At 33.6% G+C, this 25,637-nt stretch overlaps 1 protein-coding gene across 9 annotated transcripts in view; it reads right to left on the bottom strand.

Moving 5' to 3' along the window:
• Positions 1–25,637, bottom strand: part of RBFOX1 (RNA binding fox-1 homolog 1) — a gene marked incomplete at both ends in the record, with an annotated part of 253,772 nt that overhangs the window by 3,388 nt on the left and 224,747 nt on the right. The window contains one exon of one of the 9 annotated variants that reach the window (XM_079542963.1): positions 10,211–10,263. The exons of the other annotated variants lie outside the window; for them this stretch is intronic. Within the exon in view, the coding sequence (XP_079399089.1) occupies positions 10,211–10,263 (53 nt within the window). The remainder of the gene's footprint in view (positions 1–10,210; positions 10,264–25,637) is intronic. 9 annotated transcript variants of the gene reach the window in all.

Here is a 25,637-nt window from a genome sequence, read left to right as displayed (position 1 = left end):
TCCTTAAATCTTTATAAGTTTAAAGGATACTTACTGTGTTAAATTTCAAGGACAGATTACCTATTACTTTTAATGCAAGTTTTGAGCAAAGGCTAAATGCAGCTTATTTCTCCCGATAAAGAGTTCTATGACATTCTGTGGCAAAATTTGGATGTTGGCTGAAATGTCTCCAATTGTATTATCATGTTTACTCAGTACATTTAACCTTCTATTAAGGGAAAATACATTGAAAAGGAATTAATTTACCAAAGTTTTGGACTAAAAGCTCATGAATAGGGGTTCTAATTCTCACCAAAGCTATGTTTATGTGTGCATAAATATACACAGATATCCAGAGGAATCAGAATGTTGTCCAGTCATCTTCTATCTTAGGATCTTAACCTCAGGGAATTATGTGTAAAAGACTTGCATAAAATGCAACTATTTCCTCTTTTACATCCATTATATTGGACAGTGAAAGATTAAATTTATAATGTAATTCCATTTAAACAGTTGGTATCCATGAATATTTGAAAATTATCTGAGGCAATGAACACCAAAATAACCAGGCAGTTGTTAATGAAAGAAAGAAAGGGAGAGAGAAGAAGAGGAAGGGGAGGAAGGAGATGAAGGAGAGGAAGAATAGTTCTGATCGGCCTGCAGGGTAAGCATCACTTAGTAATCCTTTGAGTTAGAAAGAGTTCTTAGTGCAGGTTTGGCACTGGTCACAAACTCTGCAGCCTCCTTGGATGGAAGAACTAGCATCTTTGCAATGTTTCTCTCCAATTTGGGATGTAAGCACTATAATAGTTGGAGATTAAAAAAAAATTAGCTTTGATAGAAGACATAATAGAATGTCATATTTCTTGTTCTTCTTCATGAGGTGAAAAAGACTCCTTATTTTCCTTTGTATGTTTATTTTTCAAGTCTGAGAATTGATTTAAAAATAATTATATTTTTAATTTCCTCAAACCAGATGTCATTTGAACAATAAGCAAAGATCTAGAAAGGGAAAACAATTAATTTAAAGCTAGACTCATTTCCAGATCTACACATTTCCTTAATATCCCTAGTAACATAGAGGATGAATTGCATATATTATTATTACACATGCTTTAAAATCATGACTATTATTTTTAGAACAATGGGAATTGGTATAGTTTTAAAGTACTTTTTTTTATTATTATTTTTTCCTGATTAACTTTTATTGTAGTAAGACTGAGTAAGAACTGTTTATTTAAATTTAGACCTGGAAGAACCATGTTGTAGTGGAAGCTGTCAACTACACTGGGACTTACTGTGAGCTTTTTTTCACTTCTCTGATCCACGCGGTCCAGCAGGGCTGCATTTTGACTCCATACTACATCCTCCATTCTTGCTGCAGAATATATAATATTGCCTTACAAAACCAAAAACCAAGAGCACATTGAGTCAAGCACAGCAAGGAATTAAGTGGCTGAAACTCAAGGCCCTCTTGTAAGTAGGAAGGAACAAGCCCAAGGAGTGCTGAAGTTTTATTAAATTAGGTGTATATTTAACCTAACTCATCACTGAAATGATGAACAAGTGTGTAATGGTGGAATGTTGCTATTAGTATTACAATGATCTTCTACAGAAATCTGGACAACTGAGAGGAAAATATGGATAAATAAATATTTTAAGCTATTTCCAAAGATAGATGATAGTTCCAACTCAGTGTTTTTTGTCCTACTGTGTAAACAATGCTTTTTCCTTTAAACAAAAGAGAGGTGAAATAATCCTAATGTAAAAATGGTGACCTATCCTTTTTGTTTGTTTGTTTGTTTTTTAAGCAGTATGTTGGAATTCTACTTGAATAAATGTTTGCAAGGTAAACATGAAACAAAATGTAAAGAAGCGCTCCTCCAAATTGTCTCTAAAAGAAAATAAAGTAGACAAAACTAAATTGAAAAATTCTCATTCCTGCAACCTCCTCCATACACTTGATGCACATAAGCACAACCCTGGAAGAATATATTTCCAAAGGGGAGAGAATCCGTGCTCAGATATTATCTGGGAAAAATGCATTGAAATTCCTCTGTGATGAATAGACTTTTTTCTCCTCAGGGTGACCTCTACCTTCAGAATATGATGGTTTTATTATGATTAATAAATTTCATTTCCACAGAGGAAAGGAACAGTGTCAGCTTAAACTTAAAGCAAGTAGGTTTCTTTTTAAATGCTAATTTTTAAACACGCCTATGCATGACACCAAATTTAGAAGCTCAGAAGGTTAGCAGAATAGATTCTGATTTCCACGCTGAAAATAGTAAGGTTTTAAACTATATTGTCACACTGAAAATCAGAAAGCTAGTACATAGCTGTTGGTTCATTTATTCACATGCTAGAATGCTTATTTCTTATTAAAATTAGTGGTATTTAAATGCTTTCTGACAGTTTACCCTGAAAATAATCACTCCAGGTAAACAATTTAGTACAATTTCGAACATGCAAATAGCAAAGTATTTCCAAAGAATTAATAGTCAATGTGATCGTATGTTCTACAAAATCTTAAATCAATATATATATGCCAAGTTGTACACTTATAAACCCTTGACTCAGGAACACAACTGATGAACAATTCTAATGCACTAGAAATGAGACCAAAGTAAGCTCCACTGTTTTTCAGTATGTCTAGAATAAGTATTTGTAAAACAGCAGGAAAATATCCCTTAATGTTTGCTAGCATTTTGTTTTACTGGCACTGTTTTTTAACTACACCAACACCTTTCTATATAATACTAAGAAAAAATTCAACTTTGCAATGCCAACACGCGTAGCATTATGGCTGCAAACTATTTACCAGCAGCTCAATGCTGAAATACTTTGCTCAGGCTATGCCTCAATTTCTTCAGCGATTTTCATTACAAGCTTTAAAATTGCTTAAATATTGCGTAAAAGGGCAGTTTGTTGTCCAAAACAAACAGAAAAAGAGAATTGGAGAAATTTCTTTTAGCAAGATCTCTGAAATTAAATCTCTCTCTTTAAATCACCGGGAGTAGGTATTGCTGGAACCTCTTAAATAGGAAAGTACGCCTTTCTCTAATTTTAATGACCGTTTTAGGTTCTTTGGCACTGTGGCTATGTTTCACTATACATCCAGGACAGAGTGTGGAACTCTGACACTCACTGGGAATATCTGCAAGCTCCTTAACTGCATATCTACTGTAGGGTTAAAAGACAACATTAATAAAGGGAAATTCAGAGTATAGAATTTGCAACATGTTAAAACATTTTCCTCAAGTGTTGCAAAACATAAAATGAGATCTGTAAACACAATTTGATGCGCATATCTTTTTGAACTCAACCATTTTTCCCTGTTTCTTAGAAGACTGGAAGACATTACCAGAACTACAGAAAATGATGGTTCTGTTCTTAAATAAAAACAGAAGTTAAAACCTCAACCAGTAGTCAAGTAGAAATTAAAACCGAAAATAGTAGAACAACCTAACTCTGTGATCTAATTCCCTGTTACTTGCCATATTACCAGCAAAGCATATGGATCTGCTGTGAAGCGCATATTTCTAGCTCTCCACAATACCAGTCATTTACTAGCTTTGATTTATAATTGAAAGATCAAGTCATAAAATCGCTGCTTCTTCAGACCTACATGCACTGAGTCTTCAGAAAGAACAAGCTTAAATTACCAAAACACTTCCACTGACACTTATTACTAAATTTTACAAAAAGACAGCCGAACAAGTCAGCATTCACTAGGTATATTATATATAGGGAGAATACTGTGCAGAGCAATTTTATATTCCCATCTTAACTTATCACCTAGGAAATGAGCTCTACTGTAGGTGTGCCTCTTGCTCTTCGGAAGTGGCACAAAAGGGCAATCCTAATCTCACCTCCAGAACTGCAGAATTGCAATAAAATTGTAGAAAAAAAGATATGAAGGTTTCAGTGAAGTATTGGAAGGAATGCAAGGAAAGCACTGGTTACCTGTGTTATCCACACAAATGATTTCAGTAACTTACTAAAACAGGCTGCTTTCCTCTTGCTCACATGATTATGATATTGGCACTGTGATACCAAAACCAGATGACAGCAGCAGCAGGAGCTCCTTTGAATGCATGCAGAGACACAGCGTATCCCTGGGCAGTATTTTAACCTCAGTCGCTCACCACTGTGCAAAAGTGGTTGTCCTTTTACCTGAAATTCTTTACTATGGTAGAGTGGTATCTGCACATGGTGTCCAAGGCACGTGCAGATAAATACATTAATTAATTTTAGATATAAATATCAAACAAGTGTAGGCGTTCTGTTAACTAAGTGAGCAAATCTCAGAAGGAAATGAGGAAAGGAGCCTATCCTACCTGTTTTTACAGAACACTGAGGAAAATGTTTTGAAGTAGAAACGATTTGCAGTCATTTTCCTGACTGTAAAGGTTAAAAATTTGGAAATTCTTGGTGCAAAACTTTAAATGCACAGTATCAAAACTTAAGATCATTCTGTAATAACGGACCACAAAGCATTCCTTTCTTCTGCTGCTGATAACACTTCACAGATTTACACTGTGGATAGCAGAGGACATGGGAAGACATAGCACTGATAGACAGAGCACAGTGAAACAGCAAAATTTCAAGGTATGCTGCAGTGCTGAACTACTGTATATCTTCAAGGCAGCACAGGATTTCCTCTTAGTATAGCATTACACTCCTAGGTTTTCACAGAAATGAAGAGTTTTTTTATCACAGTCTACCACATGAATAGGGCAATAACAGTTTTCCATGAAGGGATCTTCATAAATACGTTAGTGATAATATTAGAAGCAGTTATTACTTATTCCTTTTGGTGAAATCAGAAGAAAGCTGAGAAGCCTACTCAGAAGTATCCACATGCAGGGAACAATTTCCACCTCTTGACTTTTATTTTTTTCACATCCAAAATTATCCAATTAATTACGATGCTCATTATTATTTGGCTCATCAATTATTGCTCATTGATGGGAATCTGCAGAAATTTCAGTCACTGACGTTCAAACACAAATTTATTTTTTCATTAATGCTACCTTACAGCCTTGTTTGAAATTTGTTAGATGCATCCAAAGTTCAGCTGCTGGATGTAATGTTGGTAAACATTTAAATAAATGGTAGTGTTGAATTTGCAGAAACACCGAGGTGTAGCACTGCAGCACAGGTGACATTCCTCCTGTGTGGGTGCTGGGACAAACCTCAGGCAAAAGGTCTGTCTCAGATTTCAGTCTCCCTGTTTGGATTTACAGAAGGCCAAAGGCAACTTCCACAAACATGTGGGGACTTCACTTGACATCTGCTTAAAAATATAACATGCTATCAACACCCCTTTTTTGTATAATCTTCTCAGGAAGACAGATTATGTTCACAATAAAAAGCCACTGGGGAAACTGAGGCTTTGCCATCAGCTGACATTTATTAATCTGTCAAACTTCAGAGAAAAACAAGTATTTGATTCGTACAGCATTTGTCTATGTTGGGGCAGTAAATCCTAAGTAAATTCTCATCTAGATCAGTAATAAATAAATACAGAAACTTTGTATTAACTTTTAAAGCAGTTTTTTTGTGATAGTGAAGTTCAGTTCATGCATTAATTTTTTGTTTGTTAAATGTTTAAAATGTAATATGATAAGCTCAGGTTACTCATACTGAATCGCTGTTTATTTAATGCACTGCTCTATTATACATACATTATACATAAATGCACACACACAAACCAGTTTTCCTTTGTACTCTTTTCAGTCTATCAGAGAAATTCTGGTTGCTTCGTTTAAAAAACAGCACAGGGGATGCACACGTGCTTATAGGCACTTGTTGAGGGCAAACAGCCTCAACACCATTCACCATTTCTGTTATCAAAGACACTTCACATTGCAAATCCTCCATTTACAAATCACAGAACCTCAGCTTTACCTAATCTTGTCATGTTGTCACAATTGACTAGCCATGCGAACTGACCTAGAACTGTAAGCATAGGGAAGGTAAACTGTCAAAGAGATAATGACAAAGATGCCAAGAGGTCTGTTAAGTGTTTTCACTGGGTGAGAAAAAGAAATTAATCAAATTTTATGAAAGAAGAACAGAGGATAACCAAAGTGTTTACTGATTTTTATCAGCCGATCCAATAGCTGAGCATTTTTGCCATCACTACCAAGAGCAGTAAAAGCAGTAACAAATAGGATTCCATGTACGGTCTATTTACAGAAGCAGTAAAAAGAAATTTAAATTGCCAACATGAAGCACACTGGAATTTATAGAAGTTTAATAATATGCACTAATACAACATTCCCTAGTTTTTGAAGAGCAAAAAACTCAGTATGTGGTTTCCAAGGTTTTCCAAAGCAGTTTATATAATATGTACTGTTTGGAAATTCCTTTGAATTATCATAATCTGATCAATATCCCCTACCAAAAACTGAAATATGTCAATGAGATGTATGCAAGCATATATGGCAAAAATTTAAACAGATGTAATTATGTACCATAGTAGAGACAGAGCACTTTAAACATTCTAAGCACTTTTACTAATATTAATTTTCTTTAAATAAATGGGAGCATATTTGCTATTGTTTCTCAAATTAAATTTGTGAAAGTATTCATTTTCACATTTTAATGCAAGCATACACTAAAATTGCAAGGATTTGCGCAATCACGTTCATTAAAAATTGCCAATATTCTTTTCAAACTTTTGATCATACAAAGATTTGTTCCTTTATGCTGCCTGCTTTTATGATGGATTTCTCCTAGAGATGAAAATTAAACCTCTCCTCGTTTAATCTGTTTACAAGACTGTATCTTTCTCCAAAGAGAGGTCAGTAACTTAACCCAGGACTGTAAACTTCTAAAGCTTCTTCTAATGTACTTCTTTTACACAAACACACATTCCTGCCTCATGGGGATGACTCTGCCCAGATATGTAAATAAATACAGCTACAATTGGATAGATGTTATATTCACCTCCACCACACTTCATTCTGAATTCAAGCGTATATATACCCTTGCCTTTCTCTCTGTTATTTCAAAATCATTAAATGCATGCACTCTTGGGGGAAAAATACTACCGGCTGTACAATCACACTGGATTTTTTTGTTTGGAGATGGAAGTTAAATGACAGTTAATAACTGGAGGAAGAAAGCAAAAATGGTATAAATATAAAATAATGATCCTGTCCCATTTTAACATAAAAATCATAAAATGCAGGTTCATCCTAGAATAAACTTGGAAAAGGCACTATCAATATTTTTTCTTTAAGAACTATAAATTTCAGCTTTACAAAACCTAAAAGAAAAAGAAATATTGATTACTGATTTGAAAAATTGCTTTAAAAAGTTGAAGATACAAAATTAACTATGTTCTCTAGCCAACACGTAAATAAACCATGTTTTTCTTCTGGGTCTCTTTCTGACTTATAAGGAGACCAATAGGGTAAGATCCCCTTTGCCCCCAACACAATTAATACTCCTCTAATATAATCATTGTCAGAGTTCTGCTAGAGGAAATTCTTCAGAGATCCTTATTAAAATTGCATCAACAAGCTGGAAAGAGGTCTCAGATATATTCCCTACCTCTGATCTAGCTCAGGTCTGTTTGCATACTCTTTAATCATGCCTGCCAGAGAAGATCTATCCCAGAAGCATAGAACTTCTCTTCTGAAGAGTAATTATTTTTAGCTTAAAATGCTCTGGATAATAGAGTAAAATATTTTTAAATTTCCCATGGAAATTTTCCCTCTGTCACACACTTGCATATTCTTGCATATATTTTCTTTATATAACGTTCATTGAAGAATAGATATACATACATGAATAGAAATGTATATACCGACACATTACCCTATCATGTTTGATTTCAAGATTACTTCATTTCTAAATTAGGAAAAATAAAAATAAAAATAAACCTGAACTGAAAATAAAAATAAAATAAAGAAAGTCATGTGGCTTAGGGTTAAGTATTGCCTGGAAGGAATGATAAAGCATTAGGAAGAAAAGAATGAATATTATCAGTAGAATCACCCAAGACTTCCATTTCCATTTAACAACAGAGTTCCAAAGAAAGGTTTACTTGTTATATGATTAGTTTAAGCCTACAAACACGTATATTCTTCACAAGGAAACAATACAAACACATATACTCACATTTAAAACATTTAGCATTTTATCAGTATCTTCTCTTACACCAATTTGGCAAATTTGAATTACTCTAATGGACTTTAGGAACATTACTAGCATATAATATTGTATCATAGACGTTTTGTGTACATCTGAAAAATCAAATGACAGCTACTGTTCTGAAAGAGTATATGTCTATGTATACTTCATGTAGTGAAACACAAAACATCAGACAATAAATTGAATGTCAGTTTACAAATGTGAAAGGCCAAATGCAATTTTGGTAACTTGTTCCATAATGGAAAAGGGGTCAGGGTATGCTGTAGTTGGTTTTTTTTTTTTTTTTCCCTTTCTTAAATATAGCCAGAATTCCTTTAAATTCTGTCACTAAAATTTAAATACACAAAGAACAGAAAATAGAGGCTTTCATTCGCTTGCTCCTTCAGATCATATAACAAAAAAAAACCCCTGAAGTTACCTATTGCTGATACGTACACCATAGTGTCAAAAACATTATCTAACAGAAACACTTTATTCACACAATCATTTTTATAGTGGTAATTTAGTGGTAAGCTGAAAAGTTTTAATAAATATACACAAAAGTCCATTTTCTTCTGTGTAAATTTCAGTGCACTTTCTGATGAAAAAATGTGCTACATTTTTGGAATTTCAGTGAAATGACATACACAGCAAATATGGTATAGTCTGGACACTTTTATTCTGCATGACCTGAGGAAAATTAATGTCTATAGGTGTAAGTATTGCTTAAAAGGGTTCATTCTGCAGAACAGGGGAAGTTTTCAAACCAAGAAAATTATTAAAACTATATGTGTGCTTTAAGAACTCCAAGTTAAAAAATTGCTAAAATGAGTTTATTAACTCTTCAAGGCACAGATTTATAAATTAGTCGTCTCCCTACTGCAGTTCACTATCATCCTGAACAGAGTAGGAAGCACAGGTGAAATAATGAATCTCAGAATCCTAATCAGTCAAACGTTGCTTTCTCAAAATGCATTCTGCCAATGATCTAGAATTCTGAGAAATCTATATTAAATAAACAAAGAAAATTGTTTTCTTTTTAAGAAGAACTTTTCAGATTACCACCAAAAATGCTGTGGCTACCATGCAGTATATTACTATCATAGAAAATAGTGACTTTAGCTATAGTCTTCTCCCCCATAAACATATGTACTTCTGTGTAGGTCACCATGACATGAGCAGAAAACTCTTCACCTTTGATTTACTTCCACTAATGTAAAACCCTTTACAAATAAATACTTCTCGATACCAACTTTTTGTGCCACACTATATATCCTTTCTTCATTCAATACACACATCTTCATGACTTTTTCACGTATCATTATTGACAGTGTGGCCAACACTATTACTAAACATATTAGCTTTTGATTTCTTATGTAGCAACATAACATCATCCTTACCTGTATTAAGACTAACATTGTTCAATCTCTATTGCTTAAAAGACAGAAAATCCCTTGATATACTTATAAATTACCATTAATAAATATATTTTAAAACATCATTTGTTCTTCTGTACCCATGACTTACAACATGATAGTATACTAGCAAAACAGCTAAGTCTTTTTACTTACTAGAAAGTGATCCTCTGAAGACGCAGACCCTCTCTCCCACTATCTTATCCATAGGATAGACTTTGTGAGTGCTTTAGGGTCTGCAGTACCCTGGTGGGCAATATTTGCCCCCAGAGAGTTGAAAAGAAAACTCTTAAATCTATAGCACTTACAATGTCCTACACAGATCTAAACCTTTACTGTTTTCAGTAGTTGTGGTTTTTTTTATCTTTTTTTTTTTTCCCAGTCACCATGACCTTGATTACACCACACAGTAAGCTTTTATGAGAAGGTTTAACATATCCTTACTTTTCTAGACCATACAATATTTAAACTGGAAATAAAACACCAAAGTCAGCAAAAATAACCTAATGTCTTTTATATGGCAGAATCTAAACTCAAGCTATAAATTAATCTGTTCCGAAAATTTGAATCATGGACTTCCCTATGCTTTCTCTTACGATTAAATGCAGCATGTGAAAAAGGATATTGAGACCTGGATGGATGCATCAAGAAGTATCAATGATTGTTACCTGCAGAGGTGTTACAAGAAATTTCATCTGCTGCAACGAAGACGAATTGATTTCTGCAAGAGAAGATAAAATTCACAATACTGCTTGCTGACTGGGAAATGTGCTAGCTGCCAATTGACTTGATGTTTACAGATGGGGTAGGGTAAGGGTGCTTAATTTCAATGAATGTAGCAAGAAAAAGTGTTGACATATTTCAGTACTAAAGAGTTTATAAGGATCATGAGGTAAACATGCTGGGATCTTTTAAATGAAACAATGGTGATATCTGGATATGGACTATGTACAAACTCTTGCATTGGAAGCTTATGTTTAGTGTTACAGATATGTCATGTCAATATACTTATGAAGTCGAATAAAAATCGAACTATATATTGATATAGGTACTAAAGGGTACTAATGGAAAATATGCAAAAAGTGTTTTTTGAAAAAAAAATTGCAATTTACTTCAAACAACTAAAAGGAGAATGTTAAAAGTTAATCATTTTTCCTTATACATGTCTAACATGATTGCAATCAGAAAAAAAATAAATCTGTAACTTATTTTAAAAAAATGACATAGTATATTTCCATATACTGTCATCTAAATACATACAGAAGTTCTTTTGTAGACTCCTAGCAGAATAAACTAGAAATATGAGTAATTTAATATAAACCTTCTCTTGCAAAATTCTTTATTAAAACCAGGTAACATAAAAACAGAAATGCTAAATACGCCAATATTTCCAAATGCAGAAATCCTGATTTGCCCTTTCCAAACTCAAAGCAAATAGGACATGGGTTAATGGACATTATATTTAAGGATGAACAAGTGATTCCTCTATATATATGCATAGCTTCCTTGGATGATTTTCTTTTACATTTACTGATGTTTGCATCAGTAAAAGAAAGGCCTAGTAAAGAAATTTGGTATAATTATTTAGGTGGTATTTCGCCCCACATTGCAGCTAGCTCCTCCAGTCTGCACTGCTAGGTATGGTGAAAAGCTGAGCTTTGAACACTTTAATGCAAGAGTACCAAATAAGAACTAGAAGGAACTACATCTAGCTCGTACAGAAGACTACCTGGAAAACTCAGTTCTGCAAGATAATGAAAACTCTGTCAAGCATTACCTACTCTGAAGCTTCTACTGAAAACTATTCAGTTCAGGAGAGACTGCATCTTAGGTGTAACAGACTTAAGCCCTAAGAGAACAAACTTATCTCCATTAATTCACCTCCAGCATATTAAAGATATTTAAAATTCTTGTTTAAAAAACGTGAAGCTTGCTACCTAAAAGTTTACACTTTGAAAAACAAAGTAAAAAACGAAATAAAAACAAGACAAACCTAAGGGATATGTAATCCAAACTACAGGGACAGGATTAAAGATCAGAAGTAGTAGCTTAGTATTGCCTTTACCTTATCTTAGATATAGCAGTACCTGCAGCCTAGCATGGATGACTATAGTGACCAAACTGTATTTTTCATTTAACTCTTTCATTTTCATTTGGATGTAGTAGGCAATTTTGTTGTTTTGCCATCTATAGTAATTTAACAAGCTAATAAGATCTATCTTGCACATATGTAGAGAGATAAATTTTAAAAAATTAAGGGGAAAATTTTATCATCATAAATACAAAACTACTTCATAATTCGTAGATAGCATACTTTGTCACTGTATTTACACATGCCACTTCTTTTATTATCATATCCTATGAATATTACTTACAAAGAAACACAGATTTTTGCCTAACAGAAGCAATTTAGACTTATCAGCCACTGGCTTACAGAAAACCCTTTTCATTCAAGTCTACGAAATTATAAAATTGTCTTTTCATCTAAATGAAGACATCAATTCTACTTAAAATCAGCCACAAAGTGGCCAGTTGGGAAACTTTTTTTTTTTTATCTCCATTCAGAACACTGGTGTTTTTATGGAGCATTGTCTCAGAGTTACTATATCTTCAGATGTCGAAGTACAGAATTATCTGTAAGAAAAATGTGTTGGCTTCATTACTTACGGAAAGACTTGAGAATGCCAACTTTTTTTTAATTTATAACAACAGGTATTACTAAAAGTGTTCTAAAATCTCACTTTCTATTATCAACAGTATACTAGTAGAAATTTAATTTTAAAAAATTTAACCCAAAGCCATATTTATTAAAAAAAAAAGAAGTATCTACCAGAAACATTCCTTGTCATACTGCTCCAATTTATAAAGAAAACTTTGCTATATTTTCATTTTATAAAATTCATTTCACAACTCCATAAACTGATCATGAAAGTAAGGAAGAAGTTATATGTTATTCTACACAGAAACTGTGTGAATGATAACATATTAATCTATGGACAGTAACACTAGATGTTGGAATTCTTTTCCTTTTTTTAAATGACTATTAGTCATCGTTAGTTTGATAGCTTTAACATTTTTGTAGCAGCAGATATGTTATTTAGTTAAATTCTGTACTACTATTTACAAAAATTTAGAGGGATAACTAAGACTGAAAGATTCATATATCTCATCTGATGTCCAAAACAAGCATTATTCCTTAGTGCAAATAACCCATAATTTACAGGACTTCTGAGTTCAGAATGCATCACATTCTATTTTACTTAAAGTACATGAAAAGTAGGCCTGCAAAAGGGTAGATCACTTAACTCAGTGCTTTGAAGCTGCAGGATTGTATCCTTCAAAAGCAAAGCATTAACTGCAGTGAGTGTGTAAGGCATAAAACCTCAGGAGTAAGGTATGGTGGAAATTCATGATGCATTTTAGGCTGTTTTAGAATTGCTCAACATTTCCACACTTCTTATTGACTGAAAAATGTACAAGAAATTTCAGTGAAATTCCATAAAAGAAGTTCTACTCAGTAAGATACAGAATTACTTCTATCAATGTAATTTGTGTATTAACAATGAAAGCACAGGACATAATTTTTACTGCTCTTTCATATATATATATAATTTTTATATTTATATATATATATATACATATATATTTCAGGTGTAAAAGAACACATTTAAAATCCAGAGGACTTTTCCTTCAATATTTTTTTAAAGAATTTACTCTATGTGAGATAAACAGAAAGATAATTGAAAGAGCCATATTACAAACAAGCTGATTTGCATGAATAGTTGTATATATTCAACATGCCAGACATTCACACTCTGGCTAAACACAATCTTTTAAAGCACTGGAGCAGTACCCGTAGGGAGCTTGAGCTCTCTGATGTAAAATAGACAGTGTGGGTCAGGAAAATGTCCTTTTGGGACTCAAAGTGGCTGTGTTCCACCTGAGCAGCTATTTCCAATGGGCTAATGCTTATGCATAGTATAGCTTCTCCTAATCCTGTATGTCACTTTCCTATTTATGCTGACAAACTGAAAACTATCACAGATTTTTACCAGTATTGTAACGAAGTCATTTTTAAAGTTGGAAATTAATGTTTAACTATTCAATATATTTCCTGAATTTGAAAAGAAAAAGAAGGAGAATTTTACAAAGAAGAATGTTACAAAAGTAACATTAAGTGATTTTGATGCTCACTCTTTCTTTGGGATAGTTATTGAGGCTGCACTACCCTATTTTTTCAAAACAGTTCAAGGTTCTAATTTCCTCTGCTCTGCCCCCCATAAACCCCTCAGTACAATCCTTGCAGATATGTTCCTCCAAAGGATAACAAAACATCTTCAGGTTTAAATTTTTCTGCTGTTTAAAAGGACTCTGTTTTGAACAAAAGCAGCTCGCTGCATTAAAAGACTTAGATAACAGAACAGTAAAGCAAACTATTTAAGCAAGCAAAGAGCAAACATTTAAGTGAAGCTTGACTAAGGTATGTCATTATACATATTACATAGTGACAGATATTACTGATTTTGAATTACTTCAGTGTGTGTGCACTCACAGAAATTAGGCCTGATGCACTATTCAGTTTGTTTGTTTTTTTTTTAATTTCATACCACATCCTATTTTTTTCAGCCTGCTCGTAATGTCACAGGTTAAAGAAGAGGCCGAACATTTCATAAATATTTTGTCAGTACCTGCTCCTGCCAAAATGGCACATCTACCCACTTTCAGGAAGGCCTGTCTCACTTCTGACAAATTGCCTTTAACTATGCTGAAATTATACACTCTTACTAACCTAATATGGAAGTTACCTGCATAACAAAACTCAATGTAAGTTTATGTAAGGCCTTATATGTGAGACTTAGTAGAATTATGTCAACAACTGTAATTACTGTGCAGTATTTCTGCAGAAGTATTTTCTGTTAGTATGTTTCAGTACTCTTGACCAGTTTTTGAATCACTTTTAAACTACATTTTGGTAGAGTTAGTTTCAAGTATGTGACATCTGCTATTAAAACCAGCTTTTAGTGTATGTGGTCCTTCAGGAAAAAAAAAAAACAAAACCAGAATGTCTGTTTTATGAACATCTATGACTTTTCTTCAAACTTTTCTGAAATTTCCTTAATGCTTTTCATTCAAAATAAACACTATAACCAGTATTAACAGCTCAGCTACTGGAATGACAAACAGACACCAGAAAACACAGAGGCATTCTGGTTTATAACAAAATTGTGTCTTTGATACCATAATGGAAATACATGTTCCTTCACATGTGGAAAACTGGGAGCTCATCCTCACTGTGAAAACAGCGTGAAACTTTATAATTATTGAAATACTTAAGTACTGAAACTCTGATAAGTCATTGATACATAAACATATATAATTATAACCATATTTTCAGTATTTAACTAGACTTCTTTTAAAAGTCTGTAGTATCTTAGAGTGAAATAAAACTCAGAAAGAGCAGAAGGTTACAATGGAGATTGTGTGGTACAGTACAGAACTAACTCTTGCCTGAAAAGTAGATGATTTGGCTATTTTAGCTGATAGGAAAATTCAGGACCTGGAAGTGGAAGATACGAAGTGATTGTGGGAATGGGTCTCAGACACCCTTTTTTTAAAGATCTGATGGATATAAATAGCATGAAGCACAAATTCAATGTAATTTCAGCACAGAAATCTCTTAATTCTCCTCTGTGGATGTAAGAATTTGTATTTGTAGAGTACATGGTACAAACTACCGAGTGTTGCCCATGTCCTATCTTCTTCCTAATAGACTGAGTGACAGTTGAATTTTCAACACTATTTATATTCTTCACAGAATATAATTAAGAACAAAATTTTGACATAAATATATAATTTAACCCAGCCCTCAACGTTTGTAATCCTTGTTCTTGGAGCTTCCATAAAATCAAAGCCATAGTATGGATGAAGTGAGATTTTAAGAAAGGAGGACGTCCATTGGAATAATTACACTAACTTTAAGAATTTTAAAATTTATAAGAAAACAAGATCTCCTAGCATACAGTAATTATTTTTCATACATCAGAAATCTTGGATTTCACTTACTAACTTCACAAACTAAACAGGAACCATTTTGCTTAACACAAAAGTGCAGCCCCTCCCAACAAAAAGAATACAGCAACTGCTGTAAACAGTGTGGAGTTACAGAGCACGAGACTTTAAGATTTTCATCTTAAACTGTCAAGTTGACAGTTCTACCATGAACAATGACAGCTCACCGGTTGAAAAGCTTCTGTAATATTCAAATATGGACAAGGTTTCAGAATTTCCCTCTAAAACAATTTTGGGAAGTCTCCCCCAACTCCCTCATTATGATGTCCTTAATTTAAGCATCAAGGCCATTAATAATTTATTGGTATTAATATAATAATATAATAAGAAGGTTGATTGCTGTATTATTGTGCTTTATATTCCCATTGCAGTGAGATCAAAGCATGTTATCATACTCATGGCATTTATATCACAACACGAAGACAACTAAACAACTTTACAGCCATATCCATAGGTTATATTAAATGAAGTATAAATAAAATCATAAAAAGAAAATGTTTCACAATTTATTCATTCAGCGTTACCAAGCTTCAACAGCACTAAGTAACTTGGTTAACTTACTGTGCATTAGGAATTTTACTTTCAGGCTAATTTCTTCAGTGCAAGTGCTTTCTATCCAAGTAATTTCTTTTCACCCTAAGTACTAGCAATGGTACCAAGACAAAGAGGAAAGTCAGATATTCTGCTTTCACTTAGATATTACAGTGAGAAAGATAATGCATCTCCCACCTTTATCATTCCTGACCACTTCATTAAATGCTTATTTCTGGACTTCTGAGTCATGTTTATTTCTGAATTTTTAAGTCAGGCCTTGAAAGTATATGGATTAAAACCCTGTATCAATGCAGTCTCTTCTGTCAATACTACCTCACAGAAAAACGAAAAGCTCATCTTGGTTGCCCAAGCAAAGACAGCTCACCCATCTGCCAGGATTTAGCAGCCACTCCAGAAGATTAAGTACCACGTGTGCCTGCAGGGGTGTCTCATGTGCCCTGGAGTGTCTTTGTTGGTGCTAGAGGCCTCCTTTCAGGTGGCTTAATCAAGCTCTTAATTTAATTGCCAGGTCAGTGTTAATGCTGCAAGGTGAATTAGGAAGACAACTGTATTCACTGTAAATAAAACTCTTCCACGGTAGCAGCTGGCATACAAACTTTCCCTCTCTCTTTCCATTAACCCTTAAAGACTGTATAATGATTCTTCACTATACAATCCTAGAAAATTGGCTCTATACTTTGGAACTTACTATTGTTGTCCAAAATATTTTTAATTTATTGCAAAAAAAAATTACACAATGTCTTACATCAACCCCTGGAATTTCTCCCTCTATATATTTCCATGTGTATTTTAAATCTGCAATACTTTATTTCCTGATTTATCTACTCTTTAAATAAGAGCTATATAAATATGCCTAGCTCTAACCCATGTTATCTTCCTTATCCATGCAATTTCTCTATGTATGAAGAAGTTTATAATATAATATACATAGTATAAATATCCTTATTAAAACCTTATTAAAAGTAATACAATATTGAGAGTTTAAGTAAGCATATTTATCTGCAAGAAGGACACAGATTTTTAAATGGACCTTAACATTTTTATGTGAAACCTAAAGCTAATAGAAAAATTCTGAACATTGCATATAGCAGTAGAATTCATACTGATTTAAGTGGCATAACTGCTCTAAGATTATTAATTTTACTACAATTAGCGTATTCTACACACTCAAACTAAATTCTTACTTCAAGAATTAATCTTGTGCTCAGTGTCAGCAATGTAAGATAATGTCAGTTTGATCAGGGACTGCTATATTAAAGGTATTTCTGAAGTTTAATCATTGATACATGAAAATTCTGTCTATCACTACATTTTGGAAATATTTTTCACTCTCAGCATTTTAAAGTCAGACTAGTACAAATAATCAGCATTTATATTGGAAAAAACATAACAGTAGAAGAATTGTAGGTGTTAGAAGGGATCTCTGGAGATCACCTAGTCCAACCCCCTGCCAAAACAGGTTCCTAACAGAAGGTTACACAGGCAAGTGCCCAGGCAGGCTTTGCGTATCTCCAGAGAACAAGACTCCACCAACTTTCTGGGCAGACCGATCCAGTGCTCTGTCACCCTCAAAGAAAATATTTTTTTCGTGTTTATATGGAACTTTACATTCCAGTTTGTGCCCATTGTCCCTTGTTCTGTCACTGGGCACTGTTAAAAAAGATTCTGGTCCCATCTACTTGACTTCTGCCCCTCCCTTAGTTATTTATAAGTCTCCTCCAGGGTGAAAAATCCCAGGTCTCTCGGGCTTTCCTCATACAGGAGATGCTCCAGGCTCTTATCAGCTTTGTGGCCCTCCACTGGACTCTTTCTAGACTTTCCCTGTTGTTCTTCAACTGAGGAACCCAGAACTGGACATAGTAGTCCAGGCCTCACCAGGGCACAGTAGAGGGGCAGGATCACCTCCCTTACCCTGCTGGTCACATTCTTTTTAATAAACCCCAAAACTCCATTGGCTTTCTTGACTACAAGGGCACACTGCTACTTATGCCCAACTTATTGTCTACCAGGACACACAGGAACTTCTTCTGTAGAGCCCCTTTCCAACAGGCAAGCCTGTAACCTGTACTGATGCACTCAGTTATTCCTCCCCAGGTGTAGGACTATCCACTTGCCCTTGTTGAACCTCAGTGGGTTCCTCTCTGCCCAACTCTCCTGCCTGTCCAGGTTTCACTGAATGGCAGCACTGCCTTCTGGTATGTCAGTCGTCCTGGCTTTACCAGAAAACTTGTTGAGGGTGCATTCTACCACATCACTACTGAAGATGTTGAACAAGATCAGAACAATATATAATCAGGGCTTATTTACTCTTTGTGTATACCATATCACGTTTAAAACAATGTATAATTGAAACACGGTTTATATTCATTTTTGATTTCATAACTATTGTTACAGTTCACTAGTAAACACAGTTTTATCTACAATACTATTTGACCAGTCTCTTAACATACAGAGTTATAATTATAATACAATAGTTAATGAGAGAAATTGTTGCCTTTGAAGTTGATGTCTGGGTGACTTTTACAAATGACTTTACAGCATGAGTTTTTCATGTAGTAATCAAAATTAGTATTAAAGCCTTGATAGAATTATTTAGGAATTCGTTCAAGAAAAAGGAAAATAGAGTTTAAGTACACTTTTGGGTTAAACTCTGCAATGCAGACCTCAGTTTTTGCTCCAAAAGTAATGTCTCCTATTTTGTTAAGTCAGCCCACAATATCACAGGTTGATATGGGTGGGATGGCAGTAGAGGCTGAACCTATCTGCCAATACTACGTGGCATTTTGTTGCTGTGCAACAGAGGGCAGCAGAGGGGGAGTCTGACAGAATGACATCCAACATGGAAGTGCACACGAAGCAACAGCGTGTCACTGAATTCCTCCACGTGGAAAAAAATGACACTTGCTGATATTTATTGATGCCTGTGAATGTTTATGAAGACTGAGCAGTGGATGTGAGCACAGAGAGGCAATGGTGGTGCATTTCAGTTGTGGCAACAGCGACATGAAATACAAGGCACGCTCTGGACAGCCATGCAGATTGTTATGAATGTGACACGAGGCTCTTGTTCATTGCTGGTGAAAATGAAAAGCTAATGTAGGTGAATATGTTGAGAAACAGTGTTTTTCACTGAGAGTATGCTCTAGCAAACAGTATTATTTTACTCTATCTGTAGTAGTTTCCATGGAAATAAATAGAAGACATTACTTTCAGAGCAAACTATGAATATGAAACATACTATGCTATTTGCCATAACAAGTTGTCTTTTGGATACATTCGTTAACTTTCTTCTCCCACTCTTGCCATGCAGTATTCTTACAAATTGCTTATGTGCCTACAGTTCCTAGTTTTGTTCCTAGAGTTCCACAGGTGCGTTCCTTAGAAAGTTGACAATCTCAAATTTTAAGAATAATGTTTTAGACCTAAATAAATGCTTTGGAATTCTTTGAGGTGGGAAAAACTACAATAAAAACATGCAAGATTGTAAATGACTTGTTTCTGAATTTTGCTAACACAGTTATTTTAAATGTCTTCCTCCAGTATTTCCTTGCCTTACATAAAAGACTTAGTAAATTATGTAAGAAATAGATATGGATAAAATCCAATAAACTCCCTATTTTATTAAAAACATTTCATTCTTTGCCTCTTCCACAACACTCTTAATTTCTTCCTGCTTTTAAGGTAGTCACAGTGAAAGTACTTAGGTTGACAATACTTATAGCATGTTCTAATCTGCCTCTTTGTGGTCTATCGAGTCAATGATCTGAAAACTAAAATCTGTATAATTAGACACTGACATGTCCAAAGGAACTGTTATGGTCTATCATGTCAGATGCACTAGCACTGGCCCAACAGACTGTAACAGTTTTGGTCTGTTGGATTAGGAATCAATGTTTTAATAACTCCCAAACTCCATATTTATTCAGTCCACTGAATGCAACACTCTTAAAATTTTTCAAGTCATGCTTTCTTTCAATATCCGCTAAGAGTGAAGAAGCCAGTATGAAGTATCCAATAGTTAATTCCTACATGAAAAATGTTGACCAAACATCTTTTTTCTTCTTTTTAGAATGTCGCATGGAAATGCATAACAGGAATGCATTTATAATCTTACTTATTTACTAGAAAATTTTATTTTAAAATTAGAAACTGCCGAGTTAAAAATAAACTGCTAAAAAAACTGATGTAGGCTAGATGTACCAAACAAAAGGAAAGCAAGTATACTGAACTGGACATATAAGTGTCATAGCTGCTATGTTCATTTATTTGCAGAAAATGATAAGCATGCAGCAGCTTCTACAGAGGTCAAAAGGGAAACCTCAGCAAAACTACTCAGCATCTTTAAAAACTGGAGCACTTCAGGAAGCCATGATCTGGAAATCGAGGCTCTAATGTATCTCTAGCTTATTTCTTTTTTTTTTTTTTTCTTCATGACTCCCAGCATGGATATCACATCATATTTAACAGCAATATTCAAGTCTTTCCTTGTCTGTGGGGATTCTTATCATATCCCTTGATGTTACAGTGATGTCAATGGGAATTATGGGAGAAAGAATTAGAAGCAGGGTATGAGAAATACAAGTTCTAACATGATAAATGTTGAATAGTAGGTTCTGGCCAAAGAACCCTAACTTTCTTTACTGTGCTATTACTCCAGTTTTGAACCACTGGTGTTCTTTTAATAGTTACAAGGATACTACATGAACACTGACATCCCACACAAGTGAACCGAGACTTCAAAGTATAAGAAAACATGCTAATTTTACCAAACATTAAAAATATATTAGAAAAATCTAAGTATGTAAAACATCTATAATATTTTAAGTGAAACATATTTTGACCATTAGAAAGTACTACATGCAATACATTTTTATTTCAGGAAATTCCTATCTGATCTTTTGATATTTTTTTCTTCTCTTATATATTCTCTTTGTAATTACCCAATTTTCCTTTCTATCTTCATCACTAGAATCTGCTGTTTATGGCTATAACAAGAATTATAAACTCCAGCCATTCCCTAAGCTGTGATCTTAGTAATGAACATGATTATGAAATACCAGTATGGTGCCATCAATACTCAGTTTGCCACAGATCAGATAAAGGGAAGAAGATATACAAGCCTAAAAGATGCCTGAATTGAACTACACCTCAGTAAGAGCAAAGTGAGTGATTTGTTTCCTTGCAAAATTAGGGAATAGACAAGCTTATCTACTACACAGGATAATCCGAAAATCTAGACCGACCAAACATCACCACACCAAACCAAAGCATTTGAAGTGTTATATGTGTATCTGTCATATTATATCTCTTAAAAAAGGTAAACACAACCTTTGTACCTGTCAGGATGCTAACTGGACCTTTTGAATTTCAGCATTTGAGTAGCTCACAATAATTCTTGCACAGTTACCACCTCCAGTCCCCAAACTTCTTCACGTTTCTCAACATTCATCTTATATTGCAAAATTCACCAAGGTTTGAAGTTTCCAACTGGTTGTAAAGATATTGCTGTATTTTATTCTTTTTCCTCTCCCAATTTGATTAATTTAGAAATTAAAAATGTGCATAAATGCTATTTGTCTTAAATCTTTAAATGTATGATAATGAAATGAATGAAATATTACTGTTTAAAATATTAATCTTCCTATAAAATTATGTAATGGCAAATTAAACTCTCTGAAGATCCTATTATATTTTACATGCTGACAAAAGTTTAATTTTTAGTATATATTACTTGTAAAGTCCTCAAGAGGATAAAATAAATGGTATAATTCCACTGCATTTTTCATTGTTTATTTGTATAGATAATCTTCAAATCTAGAATACACAAAAGAGCACATTTGTGCCTCCCCCTACAGAAGCTCATATTTATATTTTGTGTATTTTATTCTTATTTTTGATACTTTAATGAACAAGTTTCCAGTTGAATAAAATCTGTACCTATTATCCTACTTTAGAATAATCTGAATGGATATACCAAGTGTTACTCTCAACTACTTGCACAAAAAGAATTGGAAAATACATTAAATTCTATTATTGTAGGTAATGGGACGTTGACAAAAATAAATACTCTACAAGGGTATTTTAAAAACTTTCCAAAAACTTTTGGAGAATCAGGACTTTAACAAGAGTAAGAAAGGTTTCAAATTTGGAAAATTCAGAACTTTTAAATGATAAGGTCTCCTGCCTCAAATTTTGCACAGAATCCTATATATGACCACAGAACATGTAACACAAAACTGATAAAGAAAAAATTATACATTTTTATGCTACAAGATGTAGCATAATATTTTGGAATAAATCCTATTTATTTTTCTTAAAAAAAAAAAAAAAAAAAAAGCTTCCAGTGATGAGAGACCTAAGGATTTAAGCCATACAACAAAATAGTCAGTGGGAATCTTCTCATTGTTTATAGTCAAATTTAAATTGGATACTAAATTAAGGGGAAAAAGAAAAGGAATTAATGTCTACATCTGTACAAATTTATGTGTGTGTGCGTGCACATGTGTCTGTGTGTATGTGAGTTTGTGGGTGAGTGATGGATGGGGAATGTGTGTATATATATGAATCCATAACCACACATATATAAACACACAATTATTGAGTATTAGAGGGTTAGCAAGCAGTACAAGTGAAAAGATTCTGCCTTACAGGCAGGTATAGTTCATTATTATTGGGGTTTTGCTTTATTATACTATTACATACACTATCAGAAATATTGCTGACAAACTTAATAAGCAAGAAAGGAACATTTTTCTTACTCTGATCAAAGATGCAATAATCAAATCAAAAAACACAAAACCAATAGCCAATCAATGTGAATAAATCTGCCCATTGGCTTAATTCAAGCAAGCCATTCACTGAGCTATGTGATGAATCTGTCAAATTCAATACAGCATTACAGACATACTAGCAACATCAAGTGAACATGCAATGACAAAATGACAATACACCCCACTGCCATGCTTTGACTTGTTCTACCTCATAAATACAAAAGCTGATGACTTTGCTAGTTCCTCTTACTTCAGACACTGGCAGAAATCTAACAAGTCTACTTTTATTTATAGTTTTGAAAATCTTACACAAAAGCTGAATAAAAGTTGCACTACCATTTTGTTGACATCCAATTTAGTATTTGTACACCATTATAATTACTTTCACAAGCATTCTCACTTTAAAGTGTTGGAAAGCAACGCTCCTGAATGATGAAGGACATCTGCAGACGAAGAGGCCCTTTTTTATCAGTTGGAAAAATTTCAGAAACTCTTTAAATATTAGAAAGTTAATAATTATTTTTTGATCCACTTCATCACAGATCTTCATCTCTTTAAGTGCAATTCAGTATGATGAGAGATCAAAGCACAAAAATCCAATTTAAAATTTTTAAAGCTGTATTTTGTGATTATATTGCTTCACCAATAAAACAGGCTGCACTTTTTTATTATAAGTTTGGTTATTATTTTCTTTTACAATCCTAAGAAGTGGAGAAATCCGTACGTCCTACCTCAACGGTGAATTTGTTTTTAGAATACGTATACTTTGGTGCCTTTCTTACTAAACTTATTTGGCTTGGCTTTGATTTATTTCATGAGATTTCCTTTGCCAGCAGACTCACCCTTATTAATCTGTTCTTCCCCTTTTTCCAGAAATACTTCCAACCATGACAAACAAGGATACCATTGCATTTCTTAAAAATCAAGCTCTGTTACAGTGATCACTGTACATTGATTCACTGTAGTCAGTGTCTCCATTTTCGAATCCCAAATATTTCTGTTAACCTTCATTTTTAATTTATCAAAATGTCTCCAATTCAAAGACTTCTCCTTTCCAACTCCTGATTTAAGAAGCATGTTAAATATGGGACACTGCCATTCACCGTGTATATAACATGCAGTCAAAATGTTTTTTTGTTGTTGTTGTTTTTTCTTTTAATATAAAGAAGGATTTTCATGATATATCACTGCTTTAATACTCATTGGTTGCCACTTGATTTTCCTGGGCATTCTTTAAATGTAAACATTAAGTATATCCTATTTGAAAATAAATAATTAGGAGCTTAAAGTAAGTAGCACTAAAAAGGATCAGTGTATAGATATGGAGTCTGCAGTATTGTCAGATGACAGTGAGTTACTATTACACTGAGAAGAAGAAAAATAAGCAGTACTGAACTGTATTTCTTAATTTTAGCAATTGCTGTATGAACGACTGAATTCATTAAAAATGAATAAAAAGGTAGTAAAATTTACCAAACTGATTGTGAGTAATCAGGGGTATCCATGTTTGTATATAGTTTCACATATGCAGGTTGTTATGTTTGATTCTCTTTGGTTGTTTTAGGATTCTCCCGTAAAGAAGTTCAATTACAGTATTCGTAATTAACACAAGAAACCACATTCATTTGGGGAAAGCAGGTCAAAGATGATGGGTAACCTCATTTAAAAAGAGAAGTTAAATTAAAAAAAAAGATCAGTAATTCATTTAAAATATTTAAAATTATGCAACAGTCAGGTTATTACAATTCTAATTATACACAAAATATATCTGAAAATTAAGCGTATTTTGAAAAAAAAGGAATTAAGCTGCATTACTACTGACACCATCACAAGCTTTCTTTACAACATTTAGGGACACTATCTTTTCCTTAAACAATTTGATTTTCAGCAGAACTCCTAGTGAGGTTGACTTTCTACCCATAGCAGAACATGCGACAATCTGATTTTTTACCTTACAGCATTTGGTTTATGAGAAGGTACCTGATTCGTAATTAAGGCATTTAAAAGTCATTTTGATATTGCTCTGTTTCACTATATAACATACAGATTTTTCATAAATTCATTTTTCTGTTGAAATAATCAACCTATAAGATGATCCGGGGAAATTTGAATGATATCTAGCAAAAAATGACTAACCAGGGGGGTTATTTTTAATGTTGTCCTTCCAACTTAGTAAGTTTTTATGATTAGGAATTCTTTTGCATTATAAGCTCAGAGAAAAATTCTAGAGCTGCAATATGCTAACACACCTTTGTGGAAATGAAATGAAACTACTGAATAGCGCTCCACCCTGTACGTTACCCTAAGTAGAAATAGTAGACTGCAAACATAGTGCAAACAGCAGTATCTAGTCAATATTACTGATTCAAAAATAATAGAAAGTAACTTGCTTACCTGTCTGACACAGCATGCCTCAGCCACACATGCAAATTATTTTATTCACATAACTTTAAAAAATATGTCTTCATTATCCAGAATAAGCGTTTTAAAGGCAAATATGCATGCATAGCATTGTAACATTCATACCATGGTATTTTATTCTAAAAATACAGAATCCATGAACAGCACTTCAATCTAAGAAACAGTTCACTGAAATTTCTTAATCTGTTGATTTCTTTAAGAAACAGAAACACTTAAAAGCAATGTTTAATTTAGCATCAGAAGTAATTTTTCAATTCAAGACTTAAGAAATCATCTGCAT

Source organism: Tetrao urogallus, assembly GCF_951394365.1.
Source record: "Tetrao urogallus genome assembly, chromosome: 15".
Lineage (NCBI taxonomy): Eukaryota > Metazoa > Chordata > Aves > Galliformes > Phasianidae > Tetrao > Tetrao urogallus.
Note: the sequence above shows the minus strand (reverse complement) of the source record. Positions and strands in the feature narration are given on the sequence as shown.